General features: G+C 42.1%; 1 protein-coding gene across 2 annotated transcripts in view; it reads right to left on the reverse strand.

Annotated features, from left to right (window-relative positions):
• Positions 1-16,108, reverse strand: part of PDGFC (platelet derived growth factor C) — a 159,049-nt gene that overhangs the window by 66,398 nt on the left and 76,543 nt on the right. For both annotated transcript variants that reach the window (XM_066632228.1, XM_066632230.1), the window contains exon 3: positions 8,758-8,953. In XM_066632228.1, the coding sequence (XP_066488325.1) occupies positions 8,758-8,953 (196 nt within the window). The remainder of the gene's footprint in view (positions 1-8,757; positions 8,954-16,108) is intronic.

Raw genomic sequence — 16,108 nt, forward strand, 5'->3', positions numbered from 1 at the left:
GGTGTCATGAGGGATCTGATGTTTTTGGAACTCTTCCCACTTTTGGTGGCCATTTGCATTTGGGACAAGGAGTTTTCCAACACCATGGTACATTTCTGGTGTGACAACCAAGCTGTGCTGTTTGTTGTCAACTAGCAAACGTCAAAATCCAAAAGGGTTATGTGCTTGGTCAGAACATTAATGCTCTCTTCGTTGCCAGGCACATGCTGGGCCTGCAGAATGGTGTCATCAATGCTCTCTCTCTTTTTCAGGAGGAGTGTTGGAGCTGGCATCATAGCACGCCTGGAGCAGGATCCCCGGAGTAGCTCTGGACCTTTGGCTTCCCAGAGCCACCAATGTCATCTAGTCAGCCTTAGCATTGGCAAAGAGGGCCAGCTACTTTTCTGAGGTGGGTGCCTTTTGCTTGTTTAGCCTGAAATATGGCTGATCCCTCCAGATGTGTTTTATTATGCACCTTAGGGGCACTTGCCTTTCAGCCCACTTCATTTCAATCTATCTGGCCTTCTGCATCAAGGTGGCTGGGTGGTCAGATTTTTCCTCTGATTTTCAGATCCATAAGATGAATGAGGGTTTCCAGTAGGCTACTCTGGTTCTGCCCGACTCTCATCATCCCATTTCACCTGCCATTCTTAACAGGCTGCGTATTGCCTTTGATTTGCTTTGTGCCTCCTTATTTGAGGCCAGGCTGTTTAGGGTGACTGTCCTTTTTTTGGTGCCTTTTGGACTGGGGAGGTCCTTTGTTCCTCCCAGACTGATGTCTCATGCAGGGCCTTGCAATTTGGGGACTTGGCAATTTTTATGCTGCGCAGATTCAAGACTGATCAGTGAGCCGGGGGTAGAGGGTGAATTTAGATTAGGTGGCAGGGTTGGCTTTATGCCTGGTCCTAACTCTGGAGGCCTATCTATGGACCTCGAGTGCCATGTCCCTTATTCTGACAGTCCTCAGAATATCATCATGACAGTCTACTGTTAAAACTGTTCCAGCTTTGGGTATTATTTAACTGTACCCTGATGTCCTCGGGGCTCTCCCCTGGGGATTTTGGGCTTCATTATCTTTGAATTGGTGCAGCCTCATTCGCAGCAGCCCTGGGTTTGCCTCCGGCAGCTATTTAACAGATTGGACGGTGGAGGTCAGCGGCATACAAATATTATATTCATAAGTATTAGGCCGATAGGCCTGCATGGCCTAGCCTGGTATGAGTTCAGACACTTAGTGTGAAGGGTGCCACCGTCTGATTGTGATAATACTTGTGTGCTGGGTACTGTATTTGGTCTGCATGTTGCAGCTTGTGTTTTTGGATGCCCCTTTTTGAGGTCCCTGGTTTGCAGGGTTGTGCTGTTCTGCCTGTGGGCAAGTTTTAGGATGGCTTGTGCCTGCCTAGCTGATTACACGTGGTGGTTATGGCAGTTACTATTCCTTTTGTTTCAGGTCACTGTTGGTCACTTCCTGCCCGGGTTCTGATTATCGGATACTCAATCATATTTTGGGCAAGGAAGAGGGTGGCAGCCTCAGATTTTGGGTCCCAACTGGGTTTAGGTGATGTTGCCAGGGTTTGGTGGGCCGCCAAGAGGGGAATGCTTTGGGGCCAGCTGGTCCCTCTGCTACAGGAATTTATGGACAGCAGGTTGCCCCCTCAGGTAATCCTGGTCAAAGGACCTTGTTGTCCTTGAGGATTCAGGTAGGGATTTGGCCCTCATTCATTGTTGGCTACCATGAATTGTGGTCATATAATCAGACATGCTCCCCTTCAGGGTCTGGTGTGGAGCTGTTAACCCCCATTTAGTTTATGTTTTACGGCACAAAACCAATGCTTACTTGAGGTGGGTGGTGTCCTGCAGTGGGGGGAAATGCATCTCCCACCCTGGCATCACTTTTTCTTCCCTGGCTTTGTTTCATTCCAATGGGGGTTCATCTGTTGCAGGCTGGAACTGATATTTTTCTGTTTGATCTGCAGCAGAGTCTCCAAAGCCTGTTCGGTTTTTGGTGGGACGGTGATGGTTAAGCCCAAGGCTAACACCCTGTGTGGCAGGTAATGTGTTCGCTGGGTAGACAGGAGTGGGCCTTGCATACTTCCTGGGATAAGCAAGGTCAAGGAGTAAGCCAGGACTGCTCTTACAATACTTGTCCAGGTTGAGAAGCTGGCTGGCCGGCCCCTTGGCTGGCTCTTGGTAAGGGCCAACACATGGCTTTGCCTGTGCAGGTTCCTACAAACCAGCTGCTTCAACCCTTCGGGGTTGGCAGGGATAGGATAAACCAGTCGACAACTGGGTGATGCCTTGAGCCAGATTGTGATGTTCATGTGTGGGCTATGGGGGAGGAAGATGGTTAGTGCTGTTTCCCCCAAAACTTAGTGCCAGGACAGCGAGGGGATTTTTGTTAGGATTTTTTTTCCCTGCTGCAGGTCTGTTTAAATATTGTTTTAATAAAATTATTAACCCAAGTCTCTGTCTGATGTGCTCCTTTTGGGGGGGGGGGGGGGAGGTTCCTGGGTAATGACAGATTATATATGGATTGGCCATTATTAAGTAATCACAGCAACACATTTGCTCCAGTACCTTATGTGAAGAGTTAATGGGAAAAGAAAGCTGAAGTAAAAGTTGCAGAGTCCCAGGCATGATAACAGCAGGTGTGTTCCCTCAAGTGGAAAGTGTATTAGAAGGAAAAAATTCATGTGTATGAAAAAGATGTGATGATTATGATGGCAATATGATTGACTTCATATTATGTTTCAAGAAAGTGAATAAGGTGATCTATGACAGAATGTTGTCAACATTTCAATCTGTTAAAGGAAAAAAACACACTAAAATGGAATCTTCCATTCTGCGTAGACATCAACATCAAAGATTTTACTGTGGATCTTGATGTCATCCCCTGGACCAATCTTCCAGCTTTGGTTTTACTACATGTTTTTTACAAAATTGGCTAAGTACTACAAAATACCCTTTGAAGTAGCATCAAAGAGCAAATTTTTCTAGACTCAAAGTCTGAGAGAATTTTCTTAACTCCCATGTGTGCTCTGCCTTCTTGAATCTGACTCAAAAGTTATAAAGAGGTGCTGGGCACTTGATTCATGCCCATCCTGGCACATGGTGCCAAGTAATCAAAACTTCAACAAAGAACTATCTATCACATAACAATGTGTCTCATGTCGGAGAATGCATGTGACAGGTGCTAACCTCTGCAGCCATCTTGAAATAAATTCAGAGCAATTATTTTTCTTGTTTAGTTCTTACTTTGAATTTGCAAAGTTTTAAAAAGGGAGGAAGCTTCTAAAAACTTGCAAGTTTATCAGGTGATCAGGAAAGGATCATTGCTACACATGTCCTCACATGTGCTCTGAACTTCAGCTCTAACAGGATAACAAGGTGAAACTAATAAGGAGAACATAGGAAAGGAATAGTGTTGCTCTACTTTGAGGTACAGATCATAATCTGTTCTATAAATACTGCATGTTACACAGATGTTTATGTAAACACAAGATGTTGCACTCCCACTGGTTTTGTACTTATACACAATGTAAATGGAAGCAATGACAACACCAGATACCAGAGCAGTGTGAATGGTAGTTTTGGGGCAGGGGCAGGGGCATTTAAGATATCAGCAAACTTTCTTTAAACCATGTAGAATTTCAGACTTCTACAAGATTTTACAAATGATTTAACCCAGTGATTCCCAAACTTCTTTCAGTGCCGCAACTCACCTTGTCCTCTGCAGGGGTTGCAACATGATGCTCTAAGTCGTGCCAGAATGCTTTATTGGCAGGTCCCAGAGGACTGGGTTGCAACAGGTCTGTGATGCACTCTATTCGCCATTACAGGTCTCAGAAAGGCCCATGGAGACCGTCAGTCAAGGACTGAGTACGACCCAGAAGAAGCCTGTGGGGCCTCCCAATGAGGCATTCCAGCACCACCAGGAGATCAGGCCTAGGTAACATTGGCTTGTGACCCACCACACATGGGCTCATGACCCACAATTTGGGAAACTACGATTTAACCTTATACACAAATGTATGACCCTCATTCCTATCTTTAAGAAAGGTGTCCCTTCTTACCCGGGCAATTATAGACCAATTAGCCTTCTTTCCTTTATAGGGAAGCTCTATTCCAAATATCTACTCGCTAGACTATCATCTTGGGCTCTTTCCAAAGCCCTACCAGGTAGAGAACAAATTGGCTTCTGCCCAGGTGCATCTACTGTTGATCATGCCTTTCTGCTCTCCTACTTGGCCGAGAAGTACTCTGTCCACCAGGGTGCCAAACTCTTCGCGGCCTTTATAGATCTCCGCGGAGCGTTTGATTCTATTAGCAGGGCCATGTTGTGGAACAAACTGGACAGTTGTGGGATAGATCCCCGTCTTTGTGGGATAGATCCCCGTCTCCTTTTCCTAATTTGCCACCTTCACTCATCCAACTTCTGTAGGGTTCATCTTAATGGCTTGGGTTCCACATCTGATAAAATTCCAATTAATTAAGGAGTTCGTCAAGGCTGTATACTCGCTCCTCTCCTCTTTAATTTATTTCTGGCAGATTTACCCTCTCACTTATCTAGTTGTCAGAATTCCCTTCCCTTCCTCAATGGTGTCCCCCTTCCCATTCTTCTTTATGCAGATGACACAGTCCTTTTGTCTGTTACAAGACTTGGCCTATGTCATTTATTGTCCTCCTTTCAAGATTACTGTCTATCCAATGATTTAATAATTAATTCTGAGAAAACCAAAATTTTGGTTTTCGCTAAATCTTGGGCTTTGTTCCCCTGGAAGACAGGTAATCTTACTTTTCAACAAGTTCAAACCTTTAAATACCTGGGAATTCTTTTTCATTTTCGTCACAGTTGGCTCCCTCACAGAAAATATGCTATTTCTTCATCGTCACTTCACTTAAATGCGATTGCCTGTTTTCATTATACCAGTGGCAATCAGTATGTACCTGCTGCCCTCCACACATTCAAAACCAAAATTATCTCCCAATTGTTGTACAGTGCCCCCATCTGGACTGAGGCTGCGAACCAAGATTTGGACCAAGTTGCAACCTCTTTCCTTAGACGAATTTTGGGGGTCCCTAATTTCATTAGATTGTCTACCCTTATGCTTGAACTAGGGATCCACCTCCTCTCTACCATCGCGTGGTCCCTCACCTTCAAGTTCTGGCTTCGTCCACGTTTAAGTACTCATTCTGAGTCCCTTTTAAAAGACCTTTTTAAGGATTCTTACCTCTCCAAGTGGTTCCAACTCATCGATTCCAAACTTTTATCACTAGATTTGTCCCCTGAATTTGTTGCAGATACTAACCTCCATAGCGCCCATTCAATTATCAAATCCAAACTCTGGGAATTTGAATTCAACTAACTTTCTTCCAATTTCAATTTGAATTCAACTAACTTTCTTCCAATTTCAACCTGTTCTCCTCAATTTTTTGGCCTTCTCCCCTCACTTGGGCACCCTTTTAATTATTTCAGTATGTTGATTAACCCTATTAAGAGGAGAGCGTTTATGCTCACGAGACTTAATATCTTCCCCTCAGCAGTTCACTCCGGCAGATTCTCCAACATCCCGCGTGATCGTAGATTATGTTCTTTTTGTTCTTTAGAACCAGACACAGTGGACCACATATTACTTTGTTGCCCGGCTCACCAATCTCTTCGAGAAACACACTTGTACCCCTTGCTCTCTTCTCTCTCTGGTACTTTTACTGATCCCTTACTTGCCCTCTTGAGTGACCACTTGTGGCTACTACCAATGTAGTAGCAGAATTTCTCTCTGCAGTTTCTGAGTTAAAACCCCCACCCTGATCTTATACTTTCCCTGCTTTCCTCTTTTATTTTTCTTTTTTGTTTTTGTTTTTCCTTCTTATTAGCCCCTGCTATGTCTTTCCCACTGGGCATCACACCCATTGTGCCGGCTATTATTATTATTGTTGTAAATTATTGTTTTAATGCCAATAACGGTTATGGAATGATGTTGACACAAATGTATGTCTGTCAGTTCAAATCTGTGAGAACTAGAGAAAGAAACCCAACTCAGATAGTAACACTGGGGGAAAGCCAACAGGAGCCAAGTGCATCCTGTTTCGGACTTCCCTATGGGATGAGGATGGGGAGGTTAGAACACAACAAGAAAATGATAGAATAGGAATTAGTACTGGAAGCATGATGGGACAACCAGCCCAGCAAAATGAGAAGCTGTGGGCATAAAGGCGCAGATAAGCAGCCCTTCTTGAGGGTTGCTTATGCGAGTGCCTAAAGTCTGCAAGCAAAGATTGGAGAACTGGTTGGTGGCTAGGGGAAACACTGATATAGTGGGCATAACAGAAACCTGGTGGAATGCAGAGAACCAGTGGGATATCACTATCCCAGGCTACAAACTCTATAGGAGGGACAGGAAGGGGCATGCTGGAGGTGGGGTAGCCATCTATGTCGAAGAAAGGGTAGAATTCTGTACTTCTTATCTATTTTTTTATTTTAATTTTATTGTGTTTTCTATCTTTCTTTCTCTCTTTACCTTTTAAAAAGGTAAAAAAGGGGGGGGGTAGAATCTAGCAGTCTTGACATGGTAAAAGACTGTTCCTTAGAGCAGCTAGTCATGGAGCCCACCAAAGGACAAGTGACTCTGGATTTATTATTGTGTGGTACTCAGAACCTGGTTAGGGATGTGAATGCTACTGAGCCACTGGGGAACAGTGACCATGCTGCGATCTGTTTCGCCATGCATGTCAGGGGAAGAGTGCCAAGCAAATCTGACACAAAAAAACTTTCAACTTCCAAACGGCAGACCTTCCTCAAATAAGGAGGCATAAAACAAAGAATGGTAGGAGGCTCCGCCTGACAGGCAGAGCTCTGAAGCATATTTTTCCAAGCTCAAACTCCCCACATCCACCCTAAGCCTCTTACTGGTGTTTGCTGCATCACATCTGGCCTCCCAACCCAGAGGTAATTGGTGATGACAGTAATCACCATTGCCAGTTACTTTTGGTGGTACTTTAAATAGGTGGACCATGTGAAGTGGTATGGAGGAGGTCAAACCTTGAGAAACACTACTCTAAAGAATTCAGAAATGAACCATAAAAATCCAAAAAGAAGTTGTACATGACAGTCTTTTTGTTTTGCAAAACTAATGTACTTGACCTATGTAGTACATAGTCAATTAAGTATATATGAATAGCTCTTCTAATTTTATGTATTTTATGTATTTCAAGCTATTCAGGTGTTTCAGATAACCCCATATAAGGCAATGCACTGTAACAAATTCTTTCCAAGGTGTTAGTCTAATCAAACATTTTAATAGCAATGTTCACTTAATTGCACTCAGAAACCTGATGTAGCACACAACCCACTAATCCAATTAAATGAATAGACCCACTGAATTATTGGGTTGTGACCGAAAAGGGCACAATCCTAAGCAGGTCTACTCAGAAGTAAGTCCAATTGTGTTCAGTGGGACTTACTCCCAGGAAAGTGAGGTCAGGATTGCATCCAAAAATACCTACAACATACTTAAGGTCTAGAATAGATCTATTCTTCAAGGGATATAAAGAAACTATCAGTGATACACATTAGCCACTGCAAAAACACTGGAAACCTCTTCTCCATTTTTCTCTTCTGTCATTTGCAGCTAATGAATTCCTAAGTTAGAAAAAAGTTACTTATTTCTGCTCATTACCTGCTTAATGACCAGCATTCAGCAAGCACCATGAATGCTATTTAGCTATATGAAATGGGTTTGACATGCGTGGTATAGATGTATGATACTAGATGTAAAAAAGGGGAAAAAAACATTGGAATATATCAGTTCTGTGTTTTAAAACCTAAAATGTTTCATCATCCTTAAGCTTTCCTACATGGAAGGTTATTAAAGGGTGATGCCTCTTGCATGACCTATTTTTACTCTTAAATTCCTACCCCACACAAAGACTGTATTGCAGTCTTGCATGACATTGTTATTTTCGTACTTTGTTTACTTTATGCTTTTAAGATTTACAGCCATGAGATTCAAGTTAAATATACTGTATTTTGGATAGATCAACAATCCTTACCACACTCTACTTCAAATGCGGGGGATAAAAGTTAAAATAACCAATCTTTCCCTTTTAAGTAGTGTGGGTAAGGATTGTTGACCTGCCCCGAATACAGTGTATTTTGACAGTTTTCTTCTACATCTAACATGTTGCTTTTAAACTGTTGCCCAATGATGCCATGTGCTGTTAAAGTATCAATTTAACGAATACTTTTTCTCTAATTCAGTAAAATTTTGATATCATATTAAAGCTATACCAATGCTTCTAAGAGTCCAAAAGGTTAAATACCAACAGAAATGACCTTTATATTTAATGGCAGCATATTTAAATTGATAAAGTCTGTAATTATCTATACAGTGTGCAGTATCTTTGGACTGGCCGAATCATGAGGCCAACTGAAATTCAACAGATTGAACAAGTCTCTGCCTACTTGCCTTCATTGCTTCTCCTTTTCCTTCCACTTTGTGGACTGGAAAAGCAAGAAGGAGGCAGAGAGGAAGAGGAAATGTGGTAAGGAGAGTGCTGAGTTAGAACATTGGAGAGTGGGAGGAGAAGAGGCTAGCACATCATCAGGTAAGGGGAGGCATTGTGCAAGCTGCCTCAGGTGTCAGGAGGTCTTGGGCCTTGAGCATCTGTTAAACAGTGTGAGATGACAGACAAATCCTATGAATGAAAACTGAGGCCTGTTACTAATGGTCTCACCATCATTTCCACTGGGCTTATATGAACTAAACAATAGGAACTTACTTGCATATATCGTCTTCTGGGTCCTCAAGCCCAAATCGTTCATCAAAAGTGAGCTGTATCAGCACATTTTCTTCAACTGCTACTAATCGCCACACCAGTACTGTGCTGCGGGGATAAGTGTATGGGAATTTAGGGCTGTGAATACTTCCGTTCCCAGACACTGTAATAATCTTCTCATGTTGAGGTTCTTGCACTCCTATAAGAAACAGATACACAAACAGAACATCAATCATTTATTTAATTGATAGTATGTTGCAACAGGATCCAAACAGTTATTTTAGATATACCTAAAGGTTTGGGTGCACCCAATGCAGTTTTTGACTTTTCCTCTTTGAACCTCTGACTTACAAACATAATTCTATGCATATCTACTCAGACGGAAGAACTACTGCATTCAATGGGGTTTGCTTCCAGGAAAGTATGATTGTGAATCCTTTTCATTGTTGAACTGAAGAATTTTTGCTATGGAATTATCTGACACATACAACAGCATATCTACACCATTATCCCTCTACCACAATTTTTAGTGTTCTGGTTTGGCTTCTCTTATTCTTCTACTAAAACCTTTATTATTACACTTTTCTGCTTCATGTTTTACCTGTACAGATGTTGTTTCTGGTTGAAAAGTTATACTTTTCAGTTTCAGATGTTCAATGTATTTTGAAATTACCTAAAACTGGCAGTTTTGGCCAACTTATAGAGTGGCATTCATGTAACCCAGTGGTACTCAAACTGGTGGGTCATGACCCACCAGCTTGTGTAACGATGTCCTGTTGCCTTTAAAGGGCAGAGGCAGGGGGAAAGCAGTGAAACAATCCCCAGGATCGCACCCTTACAGGAGAAGGGGGGGAGGCTATATTTAAACTAAACATACATGCTTTCAGGGGGTGTGGGGAGCCCCACAGAGCGCTTGCAGGGCTCCCCACAGCTTCTAAATAGTGCTTACACCAGACCCTGAGAGCACTATGTTTAGTTTAAAAATAGCCCCACTTCCCTCGCAGGGGTGTGATCCTGGACAACACTTTGCTGCCCTCGCCCCCGCCCCACCCCACCCCGCAAAGACTTCCCCCAGGAGTAAATCTCCCGGGACGTTTGAGAACTAATGTAACCCATACGCACTGCCACCTTCCTAATCCTTTATCAACACACTCCTATATGCCATTGATTGTAGCTTTTTATTTGTGTCTAGTCCAGCGTTTCTCAATGTTTGTCCCCTACTGTACCACTTTGCATAGTTCACCTATTGGAAGTACCACAAGAAGTAACTGGTGATGACACCAACTGCTGTCATCACCAGTTACTTCTGGATTTGGAGGCCACAGGTAACACAACAAACAACAGTAAGAGGCTCAAGGTGGACAGGGAGGCTTTTTCAAGCATGCAAAAAGCGAACACTAGAACTCTGCCCACCAAGCTGAGCCTCCTAGTGCTGCTTGTTGTGTTGCATTGCTGGTTTTGCTATGAGGCAGTGGGAATCTGGGGGGGGGGGGCCCTCAAGTACCATGGGACACCACCTCAAGTACCATCGGTGGCCCGTGTACCACTGGATGAGATACGCTGGTCTAATCTACTTTATAAATATATAGTTTATACCTAGCCACATTCTGTTATATCAAATTCCTGCTCACACATGCATATCACTTGATTGGATGGAAGTTTGGAAGAGCCATCACAGAAAAAACAGCAAAAATAATTTTGTTTGCACATATTTTGTGTTGAGTAATCAAGTGAAAGCAGGTCAACTGACATATTCGCATGTGTGATCCAGCCCCAAGTTCACTGAAATAGTACATGCCTATAAAAAAAACAAACCATGAAGGTCTCTGGGGAAATATTCTGAAATAAAAGTTACTTCAGGATTGTAGCCCAAGACTTGTATCAAAAGTGTGTTGTTGAGAATTTTAGTCATGAATTCCATTAGCAACAAAGTTGAGACACAGGTAAACAAATCCATCAAAAATTTTCCAAAATGTTCATATCATATGTTACTGTCATATTTTATTGCAATTGGCTCCAACTTTAATGTGGAAATATTAGCTTAAATACCTTCTAAAGAAATGTTTAACAAAATTTGACAGCTACAGAGCAAATTAGGTACCTACATTAAGAATCTCCTCCTTGTATTCTGTTATTACTTTATAATTATTATAAGCAATATTATTTTAGCTGTTTAGCTTAAGGTGATCTGTTAAGTATGCTGGCAAAACCAGTTTTTTCACACTGCAGTTAGGGAAAAATACTAAGGGCACAATCCCATTCTGCATTGGAACAATCAAACTAAGAGGCTTGCGCTATACCCAGCGCAGGATAGGGGCCCAAAGTGTCTCAGCCAGAGAAACCTTTTCCCTTTACCTCTGGGTAGGATACCCTGGCCCCTATGGGTCTCCTTGGACTTGCAGCACCTCCGGATGCGGCACAAGTCTGAGGAGAGCGGAGCAGCTTGAAGCCGCTCCAAATTCCCTAGGAACAGGGTTGGAATCAAGCATAACTGCCAGGTTCCCCCACCTTCCACATTCCGCTTGCCCCTGGGGCCGCCCACCGCCCTTCCTCCCCTGCCCAGGAACACCTCCCTCCCACCTCCTCCCTGCCTTCTCCTCACCCACCCCAGAATACTGCGTCGGCCCAGCTGGGCTGATGCAAAGCTTGCCATGCAGGCCGCCAAGGAGGCTGGATTCAGCCTCTGTGTGCCAGTGCACCTCTGTGCCTGCTGCAGATTGATTGTGAAAAAGTGCAAACGTGCTATATGGTTACATTCCTGGGCTGGCGCAAGGGACTGGCACTGGCCCAAGTTCTTCTCTGGATTGAGCCCTAGGGTTCAAATCCTATCCATGTCTATTCAGAAGCAAGTCCCAGTGTGTTCAATGGGGCTTACTCATAGGAAAATGTGTATAAGATTGCAGTCAACAGTATAGAGGTAGCAACTATAGCACAATAAAAAGGATCTGATGTGCATGCAGAAGGTACGAGGTTCAATCCCTGGCATCTCCAAGTAGCACAGATAAAACTTTCAGCCTGAAATTGTAGGTTTCATTGTAATGAGTCATTGTCAATCCCGTCAAGTGTTCCAAGATAGGTGGACCACTGGTCTGACTCCTCATAAAACAATTTTTTGTTTCATTTCAGCCTAAACAAAAAATGTTTCAAACCACAAAGCTCAGGATTCTAGAACACATCTGGCTGACCCATATTCAAGTTTATGTTGTAATGACTGCATATCTTGCATCAGGCATTTAGAACGTCTATTTATTAGTTAGTAAGTTAAAAAAATCCTCATAAATATTTTAACTACTTAAGGAAAGAGGAAAAAAAGAGATGTGAAAGTCTATAAACCATATCAAGAAATATTAATGTAATGTAAAGAGCAAAAATATAATGCAGTGATAAGATTTTTACCAATTATTAAATAAAAATTGAAATATTCAAGCTTAAATATGCTAATGCTTATTGAGGTGTCAGAACAGACAAATTGATATAATAGAGCTATTACTATGTAGGACGCAATATATAATACTGAAACCACTCTGGAATTCTTGCAAAACACTGTGGTGACCTCATAAACAAGTATGCAAAACTGAAATTATCAGGGACTGAAGCCAGATAAAGTAATGCTATCACAAACTAAAGCTGAAAACCCAAACTGGACAAGTATGGTCATGTCTATCTCAAAGTAGGTAGATCTGTTCCCCAAAGGCACAATTTCAAAAACAGATTTTTTTTTTGGAAATATAAACCTCACTGTCATCCTATATGCTCATTGTAATCCTTACTATAATCCTGTAAGAATTATACTGACAACTCCCAAAAGGTATATCAACGCTGGCACACAGGAATGATTGAATTTGAGGAAATAAACAAGGAAGAAGATTCTCATGGTATGAGAATGGCAATACCTAACCATGCTATTTTTGAATGAAGATGCATTTTAGTACACATAAAACATGTGAAATACATCTGGCAGGATTTTAAATTATTTTAAAATATTCATTGAGATGCAGAAGTAATGTGGTTTATTATTTAAACTGGAGCTTTGGATTTTGTTTGAGAGTGGAATACAGGTTGAGCCTCATTATTCGCGTGGGTTCTGTTCCAAGCACTCACGTGTATGGCAAAAAAATGCACTATAGCAAATCAATTCGAAAAACAAAGCTACTTTGCTCCGGTGATTTAAAAACAGTCTTGCTGACCTTTGTGATGTAACATAAGAGTCATTAAGGAGACAATCCATCAATCAGTCGTCTTCCAAGTACATAGAAAAAAAGGTGCTTCACTCAGCCCATCCCTTCACCAATGAAAAGTGATCACATTTCTTTCACCTGCTCAGGGGGAAGGGAGGGGTCCGCTGGAGAGAGAAGGACTGATGGATTGTCAGCCAGTTGCCCCCCCTCTCTTTCTCTCTCTCTCTCTCTCATTAAGGAGGTTATTGTTAAAGGATTGTTCAGTTTTTTAAACTGATTTTAAAGGGATGCATTTTTCCCCTTCTCCAGGGATCAGCACATTCCTTCTCATTTGCAGTGGCCATTTGTGTTGAGTAAAATCCGTGTATAAAAAATCCGTGTATAAATAGGCTGGACCTGTACTACTTCTACAAGGCATGACAAGGAATAATAAAAATATATGTTATCTCAATCTAATTTCTAACGTTAAAGACAGGCAGGAGTTGTTCCAATAGCTACAAGAAGCTCCTCCATTCAACAAGCCATTTCTGTGCATTAGCATACCATATAGATTTAGCAATTTTCACCATACTGTTTTTCAGGGTTGATAAACAGTTGGGGTTGGAGCTGTAGTCCAGAGATATAGTGCACATCTTACAGGCACAAGTTCAAGCCCTGACATCTCCAGGTAGTGCAAGGAAAGCCCCTGCCTGGAAACCTGGTGAGCTGCTGCCAGTCACTGTAAATAACACTGAACTAGACAATGGTCCTCATATGTTTGGTGACAGCTACAAGACTCAAACTGCTGTATATACAAGTCACGAAATATAAACATCTTGCAACCTGGAAAATTCGACATGGAGTCACATTTCAAGCAACCACCATACCTCAGTGGCTAAATGATTGTCCCTTTTTAAAAGCAAGCTAAGCTAGTACCAATCACCAAATTTCACTGGCTTTCAATGATCCTCCCAAACTGTGAACTCAATGGGATTTCAGTTTTCATTATACAAAATAAAACAAAGCACTGCACTCATTTCTAAAGGTTCAGGCACATGATATAAGTGCATGCATTTATTATCACTAATGATTCCTGCATACCTGACAGTATTCAAAGTCTTACTGATAGTACATTTCTTCAAAACAGTCCTGTAAGAATGAGTGATCGCAGTAATGGGTGAAAATTAGGAATGTACAACATGACAAATTGTTCACATGTTCGGATTACAGTTTGTGGATGCTGAAGCCATAGACTCTTAACTTAGAGTTCACTCAACTGTACAAAGTTCAGATACTTGCAGAATGGGTGGTTTGGGGGAGATTCCGGGCAGAGAGGGAGGAGTGTAAGGAATGGTTCGGGAGCCAGAGGAGATAGATCCAGTAGGCAGCAGTAGACATCAGGATGCTATGCCCTTTTTTGCAGTCAAACCTCCTTCATCTTCTTGGACTTCCATCAGCAAAATAGCTGGTGTGGGTCCGAGGAGATCAGGTGGCCTATTGTGAAAGTTAAGTAAACATACCTCTGGTTGGTTATCTGGTCAGCTCCCACCACAGAATGCTGCATATGCTCCATTGGTGCAGCTGCTGTGGACTAGCAGAGGATAGGATTGGGCTGTTGGAGGCTTATGGCCACATGAGTTCAGTGAAATGAATTACCATAGATACGCGATTATAAGTCAATCACACAGGTAAGTATGAAATTTTCTATGACCCTCAGATAAGTTGGGGGTTAAAATTAGGGAGGGTGTCTGATTATAATTTTGTCTAATTTTACCCAAGGCCAGATCCTGAAAAATAATTGGTAGTAAATAATACTACCTGTAATTGTTACCCAAGAACTGTACAGTATCTAATTTATTAAAAATATAGTAAAAAAATACATTAACTTCATTACATTAAATTCATTAACTTTTAAAATTCTCATCTTCACATCCTTTTTGTAAACAATATCAGAGTAAGTGTACTGTAAACAACATGCCTGTAGAACCATTAATCGAATCCTTCTTTATGGTGCCTGGTAAGTTAAGCCAAAGGCTCTACACATAACATACAATATATAACACATAACTGGGAGTGTGTAAATCAATTCACAGCAGAGAGACAAGTAACAAGGAATAACATAAGAACAGCCCCACTGGATCAGGTAAGCACAGCTACACATAGTTGCAAACTGATTTACTCAGAAGTAGACCCCACTGCTTTCCATGGGTGTTACTCTTAAGTAATGGTGCACTGAATTGTAGCCTAGGACTTTGTTTCAGATGGAAATGAGGATTATATCCTTGTGTTTAAAAAAACCCAGACCTCTGCCAAACATTTGCAAAATGGAATGAGGATGCAGAAGGGTCAGGTGTGATCCTGCCAAAGAGAATGAGGTGAGCTTGATTTAAATGGAAGTGTTGATCCTTGGCTTACTTTCTTCTCAGAAGGAAGGAATTAAAATGTTAACTTTGGCTGCAGCTTGCCCTGGAGCCTGGTTGCCATGGAGATTGAATGCCCTGGTGCCTGACTGAAAGGGGGAAAGAATCTAAGCCTGCCACTGTTTTTGCAGTGATTAACAAGGTGTTTATGCAGTACTTTGTGCCATTTCCACCTTCTGCATAATGAAACAGCCCAGATGGAGGAAGGCAAGAACTTATTCCCATCATTGTCCTTTCTGCTCTTCTCTGGGCTTCTCCTGGCTGTTGCAACATGCCTGAACAGCCCTGATCCATGAATGACCAGCGGTGAGGAGATGATCTAAGGTTGATTTATTGGCAGAAATTTCTCGCCTTATAGGAGAGTATCTACAGTAGATTGCAGTGTTATGCCATTTTATTTATTGGTCAGTCAATTGCAAAGAATGTTCATCATGCTTTTCTATCTGTCATACTGGCTTACAAACAGAAATAAAACATTATAGCATGTATATGCAAAACACCACATTCAGGGCCCAATCCTACCCAACTTTACGGTACAACCGTAATGCAGCCCTGAGGTAAGGGATACCTTGAGGAGGCCTCTGTGACTGCCTCCCCACCAAAGGACACAGTGCACGCCCCATTGGCACAGCTGCACAGGCACTGGAAAATTGGATAGGATTGGGCCCAGAAGCCTATAAAAGAACAGCAAATAAGAGGTATAAATAGTATCAGGAATATCAAAGCAAATGCAATGTACCTGGCAACAATGGACATCTTGGAATTAGGAAGTCTCAA

This window comes from Tiliqua scincoides, chromosome 6, assembly GCF_035046505.1.
Source record: "Tiliqua scincoides isolate rTilSci1 chromosome 6, rTilSci1.hap2, whole genome shotgun sequence".
In the NCBI taxonomy this organism is placed as follows: Eukaryota; Metazoa; Chordata; class Lepidosauria; order Squamata; family Scincidae; genus Tiliqua; species Tiliqua scincoides.